The sequence below is a fragment of the Rhinoraja longicauda genome, chromosome 14 (genome assembly GCF_053455715.1).
Source record: "Rhinoraja longicauda isolate Sanriku21f chromosome 14, sRhiLon1.1, whole genome shotgun sequence".
Classification (NCBI taxonomy): Eukaryota; Metazoa; Chordata; class Chondrichthyes; order Rajiformes; family Arhynchobatidae; genus Rhinoraja; species Rhinoraja longicauda.
Genome location: NC_135966.1, coordinates 40,984,112 through 41,000,304, shown reverse-complemented (window position 1 = coordinate 41,000,304; position 16,193 = coordinate 40,984,112). Strand labels below are relative to the sequence as shown.

General features: G+C 42.4%; 1 protein-coding gene across 1 annotated transcript; it reads left to right on the top strand.

Annotated features, from left to right (window-relative positions):
* The first annotated feature begins 1,019 nt into the window (after positions 1-1,019).
* LOC144599933 (ganglioside GM2 activator-like) lies at positions 1,020-15,990 on the top strand. The gene is made up of 4 exons (XM_078411200.1): positions 1,020-1,120; positions 2,366-2,515; positions 6,460-6,579; positions 15,741-15,990. The coding sequence occupies exons 1-4, from the start codon at positions 1,061-1,063 to the stop codon at positions 15,900-15,902; spliced, it is 492 nt and encodes a 163-aa protein (XP_078267326.1). The 5' UTR covers positions 1,020-1,060; the 3' UTR covers positions 15,903-15,990.
* Positions 15,991-16,193: the final 203 nt, after the last annotated feature.

The window sequence follows — 16,193 nt, the reverse complement described above, 5'->3', positions numbered from 1 at the left end:
TTATAGGTAAAGATAGACACAAAGTGCTGGAGTAACCCAGCGGGTCAGGCAGCATCTCTGAAGAAAAAGGATGGGTGGTGTTTCGGGTCAGGACCATTCTTCAGACCTTAATTGGTCTCTGTAAATTGTCCCTAGTATATAGGATAGAACTAGTGTATGGGGATCACTGCTCGGCATGGACTCAGTGGGCTAAAGGGTCTGCTTTGGTGCAGTATCTCTAAACCAAACTAAACTAAACTAATCTGAACTAAACTAAACTGTGAGGCCATTGCAAATTGGAGGAACAGCACCTCATATTTTGCTTTGGTAGCTTACACTCCAGCGGTATGAACATTGATTTCTCCAACTTCAAGTAGCCCTTGCTTTCCCTCTCTCTCCATCCCCTCCCCCTTCCCAGTTCTCCAATCAGTCTTACTGTCTCCGACTACATTTTATCTCTGTCCCGCCCACTGCCCTGACATCAGTCTGAAGAAGGGTCTCGACCCGAAACGTCACCCATTCCTTCTCTCCAGAGATGTTGCCTGTCCCGCTGAGTTACTCCAGCATTTTGTGTCTACCTTCGATTTTAAACAAGCATCTGCAGTTCTTTCTTAAACCAAACTACTGTTGCCTGGGTGCACCATGCCTTCAGACTTGCATGTGGTACAGTACAGCCTTGAACCCAAACCTGTAAGCTGCCTTATGATCCAATCAGTAAAAATCATCAATGGATTCAGAGCTGCCACAGCCCTTAATCCAACCCAGAACTAACCAACTATGGTTGAATACTTTACCCCGATTTTTTTTCAAATTTTGGCGTAAGGCTACTCAAAGCCAATGACAAAGCCTTAAAACTATTGGTCCCAGAACTGAAACTTTTGTTACCAGTGAATGGAACAATGTCAGTAAATGTTCAAGGAAAAGCTCAGTTTGAGCAACGTGGTGAAATATGCAAAAGGTCTGTGCAATGATTGGCTGTGATTGAAGAGGAATGATTACATGCTGGCAGTGATGAGTACAAAACCAACGCTCCATTCAAGGCTTTCGCTTCTGCTGCTGCGGCATTTGAGTTGAGGAGAAGATGGCTCTTTCGTTTGAAGCTCTCTTGCTGCCTCTTTTCGTGTTCCACCAACTAAGCAGTGTAAGTATAGAATTAAACTGTTACTCTTCTGCTCAAAATAAACTGAAGTATGTACTGTGAAATTAATGCTGTCACAGAAGACAAGTTCAGGCTCCTCTCTGTGGAATGCAATCTGGTTCTTTTATACCAACCTCCTCTAATGCTCTTTCCTAATGTAACTTAATGAAGGGCGTCACAGATATCTTGCAGCTCCAACGATTTGCAATTGATCCCGACCTTTGGTGCCGTGCAGTTAGTATGTCCTCCCGGCGATAGGCACAAAATGCTGGAGTAACTCAGCGGGCCAGGCAGCATCTCTGGTAAATAAGAATATCTGGAGGTGACTTTTGGGGTCGAGACCCTTCATCAGACTGAGAGTCAGGGAGCGGCAATGTCCTCCCTATCACTGTGTGGTCTTGTCCCCTCCCCATCCCAAATATGCACTGGCTAGTGGATTAATGGTTATTTCAAGTTACCCCGAATGAAGTCAGGTAGGAATTGGTGGGGAGGTGGGGTAGGTGGTATTTGTTGGGGATTTGGAAGAAAATAGTTCACAGGGAAATAAAGGTAATGGGATTGACAAGATTGCACAGGTTTGATGGGCTGAATGGTTTCTGTCTATTTTTCTGAAAAAAATATGAGTAAATGGGATTAGTGTAGGCGAGCAAGGTCAGCATGGGTGAGTTGGGTCGAAGGGAAGATTTTCATGCCGTACGATTCGATAACTCCAGTATAAATTTAAGCTAGTATGGAGTACCAGTGAAATTTAAGCTAGTATGGAGACACTCCAGAAATATAAGGGAGGCACGATGGCGCTGCGGTCGAGTTGCTGCCTTATAGCGGCAAAGACCCTTGTTTGATCCTGACTACGGGTGCCATCTGTGCGGAATTTGTACGTTCCCCCCGTGACTGTGTGGGTTTTCCCTGGGTGCTCCAGTTTCCTCCCACACTCCGAAGACGTACAAATTTGTAGGCTAATTGTCTTCGGTAAAAATCACGTGTAGGATAGTGTTAGTGTGCGGGGTGATCGCTGGTCTTGACGAGCCAAAGAGCGTGTTTCTGTGCTGTATCTCTAACATATAAAGGCATTGTTTTAAGGTGAGAGGGGCAAAGTTTAAAGAATGGTTGGTGTGGACCTGGCGGTCCGAAGGGCCAGTTTCCACGTTGTGTCCCTTAAACTAAACTAAACTTGTTTTAATGGTAATAAAATGTCCTATTAGTGATTGCTGTGTTGTATGGACTTGTGATCCACTTTTTTCATGCCAGTCAGATAGCCTTTCCTGGAGAAACTGTAGGGGCGGTGAGGAGCCTGTCACACTGAAAAACATGACAGTTCAACCGGATCCTATTAAAATACCAGGACAAATCTTGCTTCAAGGGACTGCCTATGTGGCTGAGTCGCTGACATTACTGAAGGTAAAGAATAATTAATTCAATGTTAATTCAGAATTCTGCACACTTACCTCTTTTCTGTTCAACCCTGTCTGTTAATGGAGCAACAATTTGCATACCATGAAACTAATTATGCATTTTCAAAACTCTTTACAAGTATTCATTTGTTTCTGAAGTGCAGTCACTGGCGTCATTTGCAAAATGCATCTCTGAGTTTTGAAACGTAGTATTTATTGTGAAGAATATCTGGCAATGAATTGAAGGTTGGTTGGGGTGGGGGGGGGGGGATATGTATTGACCAACAGCATAGAAAGATAGTTTAAGACATAAGACTGTCTAAAGTACAGAGGACACAATGTACAGTAACTTCCAATAAAACAAGGTGATTTCTTCAGCAAAATGAAGTAAGTAGAGGTTGGTTACATATAAACTATGTACAGTACATTTCATCAAAGTCACTTAAACAGTGAACCTTGAGTACCTCTCAAATTGTCAGTATTCCAGCACTAAATTCTTTGTCTCTTGCCATTCCAAGCCCCATGAAACTTACATCAACCAGTGTTAATATATTCGGTTAACTGGGAGAGTGGGAAAGCAAGACACTCCAGATCCTGGATTTTCTGTGATTCCAAAGAGGATTAGTTAGTGGATTTACATCATTTAGTATTTTAAGTAATCTAGTTGCTGGTATATTTGGACCACTAGCTTGTAGCTGCCATTAACACAGGCCTTATGATTTTAACCAGATCTCAACAAACAACTCCTGTGCTCTCTCCGAAGACAAATTAGCCGAAGGAATCATGTACCCTGATAAAATGCTGAAGAGTTGAAAACTAATCATAACAGAAGCCATAAACGGAACTTCATCTTGTGTTGGAACACTGTAACAAAATATATTTTACATTGAACTTTGGCACAGAATATGTTCAAAGAGGTGTTACATTTGATGGATTTATTGGTATTAATATTAACCAAGGCAATGTGCACAAAATACAAGGACTGGTAATAAATCAACAACATATACCACAATCACAAGACAACACAGCACCAAGAACCTTTGGTTAGTGGAATGATCTGAGTCGTTCAGGTGGGATTCCTATACCAATATCCGAGAGGGGAGTTACTAACTTACTTTCAGAAAGATCCTGGGTTGTGCAGGGACTCAGCAATTCATTACTTCTTCCGACAGCAAACATATTTAGCATGATTCATCTCTTTAATGTAAAAGTAGCAAGAAATATTCTGAAGATACACGCAACAAGCTGGAGTAACTCAGCGGGTCAGACAACATCTCTGGAGAAATGGAATAGGTGCTGTGTCGGGTCGAGGTAAAGGGACTTGACCCGAAACGTCACCTATTCCTTTTCTCCAGAGATGCTGTCAGACCCGCTAATTCCAGCTTTTTGTGTCTATCTTTGGTTTAAACCAGCATCTGCAGTTCCTTCCCACACAAGGCCACATATTCTGTTGCACAACACAAGGATTTTATGCACAATGAAATCGTTTATGCAGAGTAAAAAGATCATATTTAATTGCCATTGTCCATGCCTACAGCAAGTTTATACATCATGGCCTCTGTGATATTTATTGGTAGGTAACACATATTTTGACATCTCTGTTCATAACTGTGTTGCAATGTGTGGCTCATAACTATGAGCAGAACTTGATGGCTCAGTGAAAGTTTACTCCAGAGTTAAAGAAATAATTATTATTTTCCTGAAACTCTTGCAGATAGTCTGCTGGTGTAGAAAGGTTCTTCACTCTATGAGGAGCTAGGCCACTTCAATCCTTGCTCGGTGCCCCAATTCCCAATGACATTGGACCCACAAAATGCCTGCACCGGCCTTATCCTGTTGCAACTTAAAGGCAACATTGCCACCAAATCAATGAACTTAAATTAGTGATTCACCTTCTTCCAATTTTGTATGCAAACATACGGTGGAATCAGAATTCCTGATACTTACGTAGATGAAGGAATGCTCTTGTTATATTTAAGAAAATATGTTCATCTGGTTCCTACAAAGAATTGGCATAGGGCCATGGAAAAGCACGTGAAGCATCAGTCTTCAGGAATTCCCGGCCCACACACCTTTTTGGATTTTATATATATTTTGAACATATTATTGTCCCATCTGCTTTCAGTTTCCTTCTTGAATGTGCAACCCGGTGACTGATTATAACCAACAATTCAGAACAACCATTTTAATTGAGGAAGCGTCTCGACCTGAAACGTCACCCATTCCTTCTCTCCAGAGATGATGCCTATCACGCTGAGTTACTCCAGCATTTTATGTCTACCTTAATTGAAGACATATTTATCGGAAAATACTCTTCGAGGTCCTGTTTGAGAGCAAGGTTGTAGGTTCATGTCTCATTTCAGCAGCTTGAGCACAATGCAGTTTGTGGTCCAAAGCAGTGCTGAGGGTGAGGTGTGCTGCAATAAAAGGTGCTGCCTCTCCGATGGGATATCAGATGAAGGCCAAACTCCTTCTTGTTGCGTCAGGTGGAGATAAAAGATTGCATGATCTTACTTTGAAGAGTCTGTTGGTCCATTCCATTATCCTGGCCAATATCAAATAAAGCTGAACTAGATATCATCACATTGGTGCTTCGGAGAGAAACTATTTGCTGTGCTTCTCTCAATGCAACAATAGCTATACTACAAAATGTACTTAGTCAGCCACAAAGAACATTTAGACCTCCTGAGACTGTAAAACATTAATGGTTGGCATTCGTCCATCTGCAAGAGAAGGTGTGGCTTTGACATTGTCCTGCTTGGGGAGGGGAATGTACTCCACACGATCCAAACAACGTGCTCAGATCGAAAGATGAATGCATAGACTCCAACAGCACAAGTACAGAGTGATCCACATCACTGGCAAGAGCATCGCTGACTCACTATCCAGATCGCTGAAGGTGGACAAGCTGCACGGGTCTACACTGGGGACTGAGGCAGAATCATTTGTTCGATTTGCTGGAGTACACTCCATCCCAAAGAGCAATGAGGTCAAGGGAGATAGAGGAAGAGTCAGACAAGGATCCTGAACTGCAGGATGTTAGAGAATGGATCCAAAGAGGTGACTGGGAGAAGTGTCCACACAAGACATATGCAGCCATCAGAGATGAACCATGTACAGTTTGGAAGATGTGTGCTGAGAGGAAGTAGGTTCGTAGTGCCAACAAAGCTAAGGTCTAGAATGATCGTATTGGCTCATGAAGGACATTTAGGAGCAGATGGAACTAAAAAAATCACCCTACAAACGTTTGGTGGCCTGGGATGGAAATAGATGTTGAACGACATGTGAGGTCAGGCCATGAATGTCAGATGGTAAGCGGACCCAATCTACCTGAGCCAATACGAAGCACATTGCTAAAGGCAGGACCATGGGAAGATGATGCTGTAGATTTTCTAGTTCCAGTCCCATCAGGAGAGTCAATACTAGTTGTCATTGACTCCTGCAGCAGTTAGTATGAGTACCCGATAATGAAGTCTAGAATGGCAGAAAAGACTTTAGCAGTTCTGATGGAAATCTTCACAAAACAATGGGCTTCAGTTAATTTCTCAGGTGTTTGCTGATTACTTCAGATCACAGGTGTGTACCTTTACAAAGTCACACGGAAGTGGCCTCAAGCCAATGGAGAAGTGGAATGTCAGAGCCAATCTCGAGAGAAAGGAATGAGAATTGCCCAAGCAGAAGGCAAAGATTGGAAGGAGATCATCTTTTTCATATGTAGCAGCATTTAGATTTACACCACACGGCTTGACAGGGAAGAGTCCATCAGAACTACTGTTTGGGAAGAGAATCCGGACCAAGATTCCCTCGGGTGTCAAACTCATGTCTCTGGTGCTGTAAGGCAGTAGCACTACACTACCATGCTGCAAAGATCTGACACCTGACAATAATCTAAGTATATTTTTTAATGAATGATGAAATAATTAGTGATACTCTGTCGTTTTATTGTCTCAGGCTGAAGTGACTGTACACAAGAAACTTCTGTTTTGGTGGAAACTTCCCTGTGGTGATTCCGAATGCACTTTTGATCTCTGCAAGCCTCTTCATCTGGGACCAAGTTGCTCAGTCAGCACTGTAAGTTGTGCGCATACACATTTATTATGATGCATTTGCAAGTAACGGTGAAAAAACTTGACATTTTCCATGACCAGTAGATAGAAACAAAATGCTGGATTAACTCAGTGGGCCAGGCAGCAGCTCTGGAGGAAAGGAATATGTGACGTTTCGGGTCCGAACCTTTTGTCAGACTGAAAGATGGAGAAGGGTTGCGACCCTAAACATCATCTCTCCCTTTCCTCCAGAGAGGCTGTCTGACCCGCTGAGTTACTCCAGCATTTTGCGCATATCTTCAGTATAAACCAGCACCTGCAGTTCCTTAAGACACCATTTGGTTTACATCCCACGGTTTAAAGGCAGTAAGTGAAACGTTTGTAATAGGTGTATGTAGATCTGTGAAATTTTGGAGAAAAGAGATAATGGATGCTAATGACGTATCTTTATTCAAAATACATCTCCCTTCCAGAGCAAGATTATGATAGATGAGGTTTAGAATGGACTCAGTCAAAATTCATTCACTGGTTAAGGAACAACACTGATAAAGTCAGAATTTACGCCCCCATTTTGAATTGTAATTCCAGAGTTTCAAATAGACCAGTCCAAATGGCTGCGAGGTAAATTGGTCTACCCTTTTTGAAATCAACATCAAAAGGTTACCAGCGTCAATAGACAATAGGTGCGGGAGGAGGCCATTCGGTCCTTCGAACCAGCACCGCCATTCAATGTGATCATGGCTGATCATTCTCAATCAGTACCCCATTCCTGCCTTCTCCCCATTCCCCCTGACTCCGCTATTCATAAGAGCTCTATCTATCTCTCTCTTTAATGCATTCAGAGAATTGGCCTCCACTTCCTTCTGTGGCAGTGAATTCCACAGATTTACAACTCTCTGACTGAATTTTTTTTTCCTCATCTCCATTCTAAATGGCCTACCCCTTATTATTAAACTGTGGCCCCTGGTTCTGGACTCCCCCAACATTGGGAACATGTTTCCTGCCTCTAACGTGTCCAACCCCTTAATAATCTTATATGTTTTGATAAGATCCCCTCTTATCCTTCTAAATTCCAGTGTATACAAGCCTAGCCGCTCCAGTCCTTCAACATACGACAGTCCCGCCATTCCGGGAATTAACCTAGTAAACCTACGCTGCACGCCCTCAATAGCAAGAATATCCTTCCTCAAATTTGGAGACCAAAACTGCACACAGTACTCCAGGTGCGGTCTCACTAGGGCCCTATGCAACTGCAGAAGGATCTCTTTGCTCCTATGCTCAACTCCTCTTGTTATGAAGGCCAACATTCCATTGGCGTCATATGCAGTAAGTGAGTCAGAGGGCTGGAGTATTAAAGGTAGTATAATTATCAGCTAAAATTGGAAGAGTGGAACAATAGTTAGAGGTAGGCTTCGGAACATAGAACAGTACAGCACAGGAACAGCCCCTTCAGCCCCCAATTTCTGTGCTGAACATGATGTCAAGATAAACTAATCTCACCTGCCTGCATATGATCCATGTCCATGTACATCCATGTGCCTATCTTCAATGCCACTATTACATCTGCCTCCACCACCACCCCAGACAGTGCAGTCCAGGGACCTTCCACGCTCAATGTCAAAAATCTTGTCCCAAGCATCTCGGTTACAATTTGACCCTTTCACAAAGCTATGCCCTCTAGTCTTTGTACAATATGACCAAAGGGGAATAAAAATATACCAAATAATTAAATCAGAAAGGAGCAATCTGAGAGGAAAACATTCGAGCTGCAGAACAGTTTAGAATTGAGGGTCGAAGAAGCACTTTTATACCAAACCACAGAATATGAGAAATATATTGAATGAATTCCTAGTATGAACTCAATTGGCACAGAACGACGAGCTAGCTTTTGCCAAGACATGGCCCCAATCAGAGAAAGAAATTCATCAAAACTAAGCAAAGCAAAATGTGTAGAAAAAAGGAACTGCAGATGCTAGTTTACAAAAAAAAAGACACAAAGTGCTGGAGTAACCTAATGGGTCAGGCAGCATCTCTGGAATACATGGAAAGGTGGCGTTTTGGGTCGGGCTGATTGGGGGGGGGGGGGAGGGAGCTGAAAGAGAGGAGGTGCAGGACAAGGCATGGCAGGTAATAGGTGGGCATGGGCTAGGGGGATTTAGATAGGCAAATGGTTGGACAAAGACCAGAGATGAAAAAAAGGTGTGAGACAAAAGGATTGTAGTCATGAATTGTGAATGTAGATGGAGGGGGAGGGGAGGAATTGGTGCCAATCTTGGTGGGGCACACAGGAGGGATGAGGCCGAGAAGAAAGGGGTGTGTGGTGAGAAAGGGCAGGGGGTGGATTGTTAGAGGTTACCTAAAATTGACAAAAGCAAAATAGAAACATAGAACATAGAAAATCGGTGCAGAAGTAGACCATTTGGCCCTTCGAGCCAGTACCGCCTTTCAATATGATCATGGGTGATCATCCAGAATCAGTACCCTGTTCCTGCTTTCTCCCCATATCCCTTGATTTCGTTAGCCCAAAGAACTATATCCAACTCTCTCTTGAATACATGTGTCCCATAAAAATGTGTCCCTTGTTCTACATAGTCACTGCATCTATGTCCTGGAACTCCCTGTCCAGCAACACAATGGATTCCCCACAGCAGGACGACAGGGGTTCAAGATGACTGCACAATAAGGGAAATGGCCAGTCAATGCCACCTTTGCTGGCAATGGCGACACCCCACAAAATAAGTGTAAAAATAGTAAAGAAGAAAGAACTGGTGATCAAGCATGGCATTTTACACAACTATTGGTTTCCACCCCAAGGTTTAAAGGTAGTAAGTGGAATGTTTGTAATCGATATATGTAGATCATCGGTATTTATTCACAAAATGCTGGAGTAACTCAGCAGGTCAGGCAGCATCTCGGGAGAGAAGGAATGGGTGATGTTTCGGGTCGAAACCCTTCTTCAGACTGATGTCAGGGGGGCGGGACAAAGGAAGGATATAGGTGGAGACAGGAAGATAGAGGGAGATCTGGGAAGGAAGAGGGGAAGAGAGGGACAGAGGAACTATCTAAAGTTGGAGAAGTCGATGTTCATACCACTGGGCTGCAAGCTGCCCAGGCGAAATATGAGGTGCTGTTCCTCCAATTTTCGGTGGGCCTCACGATGGAACTGGGGAAGGCCCACGACAGAAAGGTCAGACTGGGAATGGGAGGGGGAGTTGAAGTGCTCGGCCACCGGGAGATCAGCTTGGTTAATGCGGACCGAGCGCAGGTGTTGAGCAAAGTGATTGCCGAGCCTGCGCTTGGTTTCGCCGATGTAAATAAGTTGACATCTAGAGCAGCGGATGCAATAGATGAGGTTGGAGGAGGTGCAGGTGAACCTTTGTCTCACCTGGAAAGAATGTTTGGGTCCTTGGATGGAGTTGAGGGGGGAGGTAAAGGGACAGGTGTTGCATCTTGTGCGGTTGCAGGGGAAAGTGCCTGGGGATGGGGTGGTTTGGGTAGGAAGCGACCAGTGGACCAGGGAGTTACGGAGGGAACGGTCTCTGCGGAACGCAGAGAGGGGAGGGGATGGGAAGATATGGCCAGTGGTGGGGTCCCGTTGTAGGTGACGGAAATGTTGCCGGATGATTTGTTGGATCCGCTGGCTGGTGGGGTGGAAGGTGAGAACGAGGGGATTCTGTCCTTGTTGCAAGTGGGGGGAGGGGGAGCAAGAGCGGAGCTGCGGGATGTAGAAGAGACCCTAGTGAGAGCCTAATCTATAATGGAGGAGGGGAAGCCCCGTTTCCTGAAGAATGAGGACATCTCTGACGCCCTAGTAGAACCAGCCAATCCCCATTTACCAACACTCTCCTCTGCCTTGCAGAACTGGTTCTTACCCGTAACAACTTCTCCTTTGACTCCTCCCACTTCCTCCAAACCAGAGGCGTAGCTATGGGCACTCGCATGGGCCCTAGCTACGCCTGCCTCTTTGTCGGGTACATCGAACAATTCCTGTTCCGGGCGTACACCGGCCCCATCCCCGAACTCTACCTCCGCTACATCGACGACTGCATTGGTGCTACCTCTTGTACCCATGCAGAACTCACTGACTTCATACACTTCACTTCCAATTTCCATCCTGCCCTTAAATATACCTGGACTATCTCCGACGTTTCGACCCGAACCGTCACCCATTCCTTCTCTCCCGAGATGCTGCCTGACCTGCTGAGTTACTCCAGCATTTTGTGAATAAATACCTTCGATTTGTACCAGCATCTGCAGTTATTTTCTTATACTATATGTAGATCAGTGGTTCCCAACCTGTGGGTCGCGACCCCAAACGGGGTCGCGACACCAATGCCATGGGGTCGTTAAATGATTTTGAGCTGATATGAATATTATATAAAACACGGTGAAATCCATATTAAGATAGTTATATAAATTCATACTATGAAACTAAATGTAACAGTTCCCTAAGTCACTCAACACAACGTGTTGTCACTCAAGCCAGTATTGAACATGTTTGGTTTCTGTTTTGTCTTGGTCGCGCCACCGCTGTCGCTCCTCCCACTTACCTAGTGTTGTACGCGCGCTTGCAGTGACACGTAGTTAGTTTTGTTCGAGTGATTCTTAACCCTTTAAAAATGAGTGTAAGAAAGAGAAAGTACAGTGATGATTTCTTGAAATGGGGATTCACTGACATAGTTAATGCAGGTGTGGAAAGACCACAGTGTGTAGTATGTTTGGAAGTTCTTGCTCATGAGTCTATGAAACCAGCTAAACTTCAAAGACATCTCGAAACTAAGCACCCTGATTTGAAAGATAAAAGTATTGACTTTTTTAAAGCAAAAGTTGTTGGTGTCAAAAGCCGCCGGCTTGATAGCAGTGGATTATTTCAAAACAAAAATGTAGCCGCCATTGAAGCTTCATACACGGTTGCATTAAGAATAGCACGTGCTAAAAAGCCACACACAATAGCTGAGAATCTTATTTTTCCATGCACCAAAGATATTGTACGTCTCATGATCGGTCCTGAAGCGGTAAATAAATTATCGCTTCTATCCGTGTCAAACAATACGGTAAAACGAAGGATAACAGATATGTCCGAGGATATTTTATGCCAAATTATTCAAGAATTAAAAGAAACTCCAACTGGGCTGTTCAGCATACAGCTTGATGAAACTACTGATGTGACAAACTTTGCACAACTTCTTGTGTATGTTCGTTATTATAAAAATGAAAAAATTAAAGAAGAATTCTTGTGTTGTAAGCCTCTGCAAACTTCAACTACTGCTGCTGATATTTTTGATTTAATTGATGATTTCTTTAATGAACATTCAATTGAATGGAAGAAATTATGCGGAGTTTGTACTGACGGGGCACCTGCAATGCTCGGCTGTAAGTCTGGCTTCCAATCGTTGGTTAAAAAAGTGACTCCAGAAGTAATTGGGACTCACTGCATGATTCATCGACAAGTATTAGCTACCAAGACGTTACCTGAACCATTGAAAGAAGTGCTTAACCGAGTGATTAAAGCAGTAAATGTCGTTAAATCAAGGCCACTTGCAACACGGCTCTTCAAAGTTTTATGTGAGGATTTGGGATCAACGCATGAAGCACTATTGTTTCACACAGAGGTAAGATGGCTCTCGAAAGGAAAGGCGTTGAAGAGATTTTTTGAATTAAGAGGAGAGCTTCAAATATTTCTCGATTCTCAAAATGCAAGCGAATATGAATCATTGTTGACGGATGAATTTACGTTGTGCAAATTGGCATACCTGGTCGACATTTTTGAGATATTTAATAGTGTTAATACAGGATTACAGGGTAAGGAAAGTACGATAATATCTTTGTCTGAAAACATATCGTCTTTCAAAATGAAATTGGAACTCTGGATCACCAAAATTAACCATAAGAAATTATACATGTTCCCAACACTTGTCCAATTTGTTGAAGAAGCGGCAAATGAAATTAACATCGATGACTTATGTAGCTTGATACAAGAGCATTTGGAAATTCTTACTGTTCGATTAAGAAGTTATTTTCCTGATGAATGTTGCAAATCTTTCTCCCTTACAATCAACCCATTCAATGCCAATGTATCTAATATCCCTGAAGCAGCAGAAGAAGAGTTCATCGACTTAAAAAACAATTTTGAAGCTAAATCATGGTTTGGTGAATTGCAACTACAAGAATTTTGGGCAAAAAGTTTCCAAAAATTCCCAGTAATATCAGAAATCGCGATAAGGAATTTATTGCCCTTCCCAACAACTTACTTATGTGAAGCAGCATTCTCCCAACTTCTCATCCTTAAAAACAAATACCGAAATAAATTAAATCTGGAAGACGACTTGAGGTGTGCCATATCGACAACGGAGCCCAGGATAGAATTGCTAGCTAAAAAACTGCAATACCAGCCGTCTCATTAAAGTCAGTTCATAAACATATTTTACATAACGGTGGAAATTTGTGTGTTCGAACAATTTTGAATTGATTTGCAATTAATTAATGTTTGTAGGAGCTTTGGAATTTTTTATGAATAAATAATCTATAATTCAATAATCGCAATATATGGCAGTTTGTTGTACAAAAACCGAATGTATATATAAGATATTTTAAGGGTTGGGGTCGCTTCATGATTGCTTGTTCTAAAATGGGTCGCTATATTTGAAAGGTTGGGAACCACTGATGTAGATCATCGGTATCCAGCTCTCAAGCACTACACACTGGCGCCATCTTCTGGAATGTTTGAGTTCCTTCATGCAGACTAGCCTCCCTACCTTCTCCCCACATCTTCTCCATCTGCACCTCACGCTGCCATTGGTATGGTCAAAGGAAGAACATACAAACTCCGTACAGGCAGCACCCATAGTCAGGATCGAACCCAGATCTCTGGGGCTGCTAAGCAGCAACTCTACCACTATGCCAGTGTGCCGTCCTTGGTCTGTGCAAATAAAAAGTTGAAATTGAATTGAAAATTTAAAAATTCAATTGAAATTCAATATAAATTTGAATTGTACATGAACATATAAAAGCTTCCTGATGCAGTACTCTGTAATATATACCTGACTGAAACATTTCTACTATACTTGGGGAAATTTTACAATGCACCTTCAAAAAGAGATAGGGTAACATAATATGAAATAAAATCCAATTTCATAACTTTTATATGTCTCTCGGAGTTCCCCCCAGCTTGTTCATTTGTGAAGAAAACTATCCCAACATCTCTAGCATAGCCTTGTAATTGGAGAGAAGGCCACAGTGCTGGAGTGACTCTGTGGGTCAGACAGCATCTCTGGAGAAAATGGATAGGTGACGTCTTGGATCGGGATTTCCTTCCACTTTGTTTTCCTTGCTATTTTGCCCACTTTGTATCCTTGTAGTCAACATCGCTTTAATGCCATATGCTTCAGTTTTGGTGATAATGCATTTATGTGGCACCTTATCAAACTTTTTCAGGAAGACCTTGAAGTTTAGTTAAGTTTAGAGATACATCATTGAACAAGGACTTCAGCCTACCAAGTCCGCGCCGACCAGTGATCACTTATGCACTAGTACTTATCCTACACACAAGGGACAATTTCCAGAAGCCAATTAACCTATAAGGGCGGCACGGTAGCGCAGCGGTAGAGTTGCTGCTTTACAGCGAATGCAGCGCCTGAGACTCAGGTTCGATCCTGACTACGGGTGCTGTACTGTAAGGAGTTTGTACGTTCTCCCCGTGACCTGCGTGGGTTTTCTCCGAGATCTTCGGTTTCCTCCCACACTCCAAAGACGTACAGGTATGTAGGTTAATTGACTGGGTAAAACTGTTTTGTTTTTTTTTAATTTAAAAATTGTCCCTAGTGTGTGTAGGATAGTGTTAATAGTGTTAGTGTGTGGGGATCGCTGGGCGGTGCGGACTTGGTGGGCCGAAAAGGCCTGTTTCCGCGCTGTATCTGAAATATGAAAAATAAAATATGAAATAAATCTGCACATCTTTGGAAAGCAGAGCACCTGGGGAAAACCCACGCAGTCACAGGAAGAACATACAAACTCCATAGCGACAACACCCTTAGTCAGGATTGAACCCGGGTATCTAGTGTTGTAAGGCAGCAACACTACTGCTGCACCACCGTGCTGCCCTTTTCATGATAATCAGAAACATTTCAATCCCACAAATTCTTAGATGACATTTGAATCAATCTCTAAACAGTTGAAAAGTAGAATTGGGTAGGAATCACACTTCATGTGTTACTTACAGTATATGATGAATAATTAACTGGCAATTCTTAGTACTGAACATTAAAAGTTGAACAGTAAAATTTGATTCAAAATAGATCAAGTCATTTCTATATTAAATAATTAATTAAAACACTGCTTGCAACTAATTTAATATTTTGCAAACTCTTACTTTTAAAACACACAACTGACTTTTGTGTCACTATTTAAAAGTGAATACCCCAGATTAAAACCACATATCTGCATTATAATGGCATGGCACAGGTTTGGAAAAATAATATCAAAGAAATAAAATGTAAGTTGGGGTGCATTTAACATGTTAAATTAAGTATTTTGTCAAAGATAACTTAAAGTATTCATAAACAGAAGAGTAGTAGATCATGTTGTAGTTCTATATTAAATTGCAACAGGATTAATAAACATTTAACCTGTACACTGCATCAGTACCATGACTCTCATTAACTTTATCCATTAATTCACTGAAAACGTCCACCAAATTGGTTAAATATGGTTTTCCCTGAGACAATATTTTCTTAATTGCAAAAGTGAACAAACTTGAAAAAGTATGTTAATAGTTGTAAAATGCTTTTGGTATCTTCAGAAAGTGAAAGGAATCCCCACTTGATAAAATGTTTCCGTAGACACAAGGAACTGCAGATGCTGGGCTGGAAAAGAGGGGAGAGGTACAAAGCCTAGCACGTGATTGGTGGATACATGTGAAGGGGGTGGGAGGGGTGTGTGATTGGCAGATGGGTGGACAAAGGAACCCATCTAAAGGACCTCAATCTTCAACATGGCCTCTCCATGTCCACCAGAGATGTTGCCTGACCCCTTGAGTTACTCCAGCATTTTGTGTTCTACATAGAAAATAGTTTATAGTTTTCTCTGTTCTTGTGCATTGAATGTTTAAAATATCCCTTGTCTGCATTGGTGCACTGTCTGGATTTAAAGATGGAGGAACTGTGCTCACTCTCATCTTTTACATTTCAGGGATACTTGAACTTTCCACCAACAAAATTCAATGTTCCAAAACAAATCATCTCTGCCTATTGGGCCAGTGGTCAATACAGAGCCACAATTGACCTGAAGAGTCCCAGAGCAAATGTTGGCTGCATTGAACTGTATTTCAGCATTGAGCAAGATGAGCAATAGTTATCAGTAATTGGGCATAACATTAAACAGTCCAGGGCTGTAAGTGTTATTCCCTCCTAAAACTATCCTGCCCCTCTACCACCACCCCCCTCCCCCCCCTCCACCACCCCCACTCTTCATGATGTTCAAACGTTTCCTTTGGTGTTGATACTAATTTTGTCAGATTTTTCTTCTTAAAAATTCCTGCACTTTTTAAAAAAAAAACTTTTTTGGCTGACTGGATTCCTCTCACACTTTGTTAAATGCCAGTTTCATTTTCTTCTCGATTGTCTCCTGAAGTCAAGGTTGACT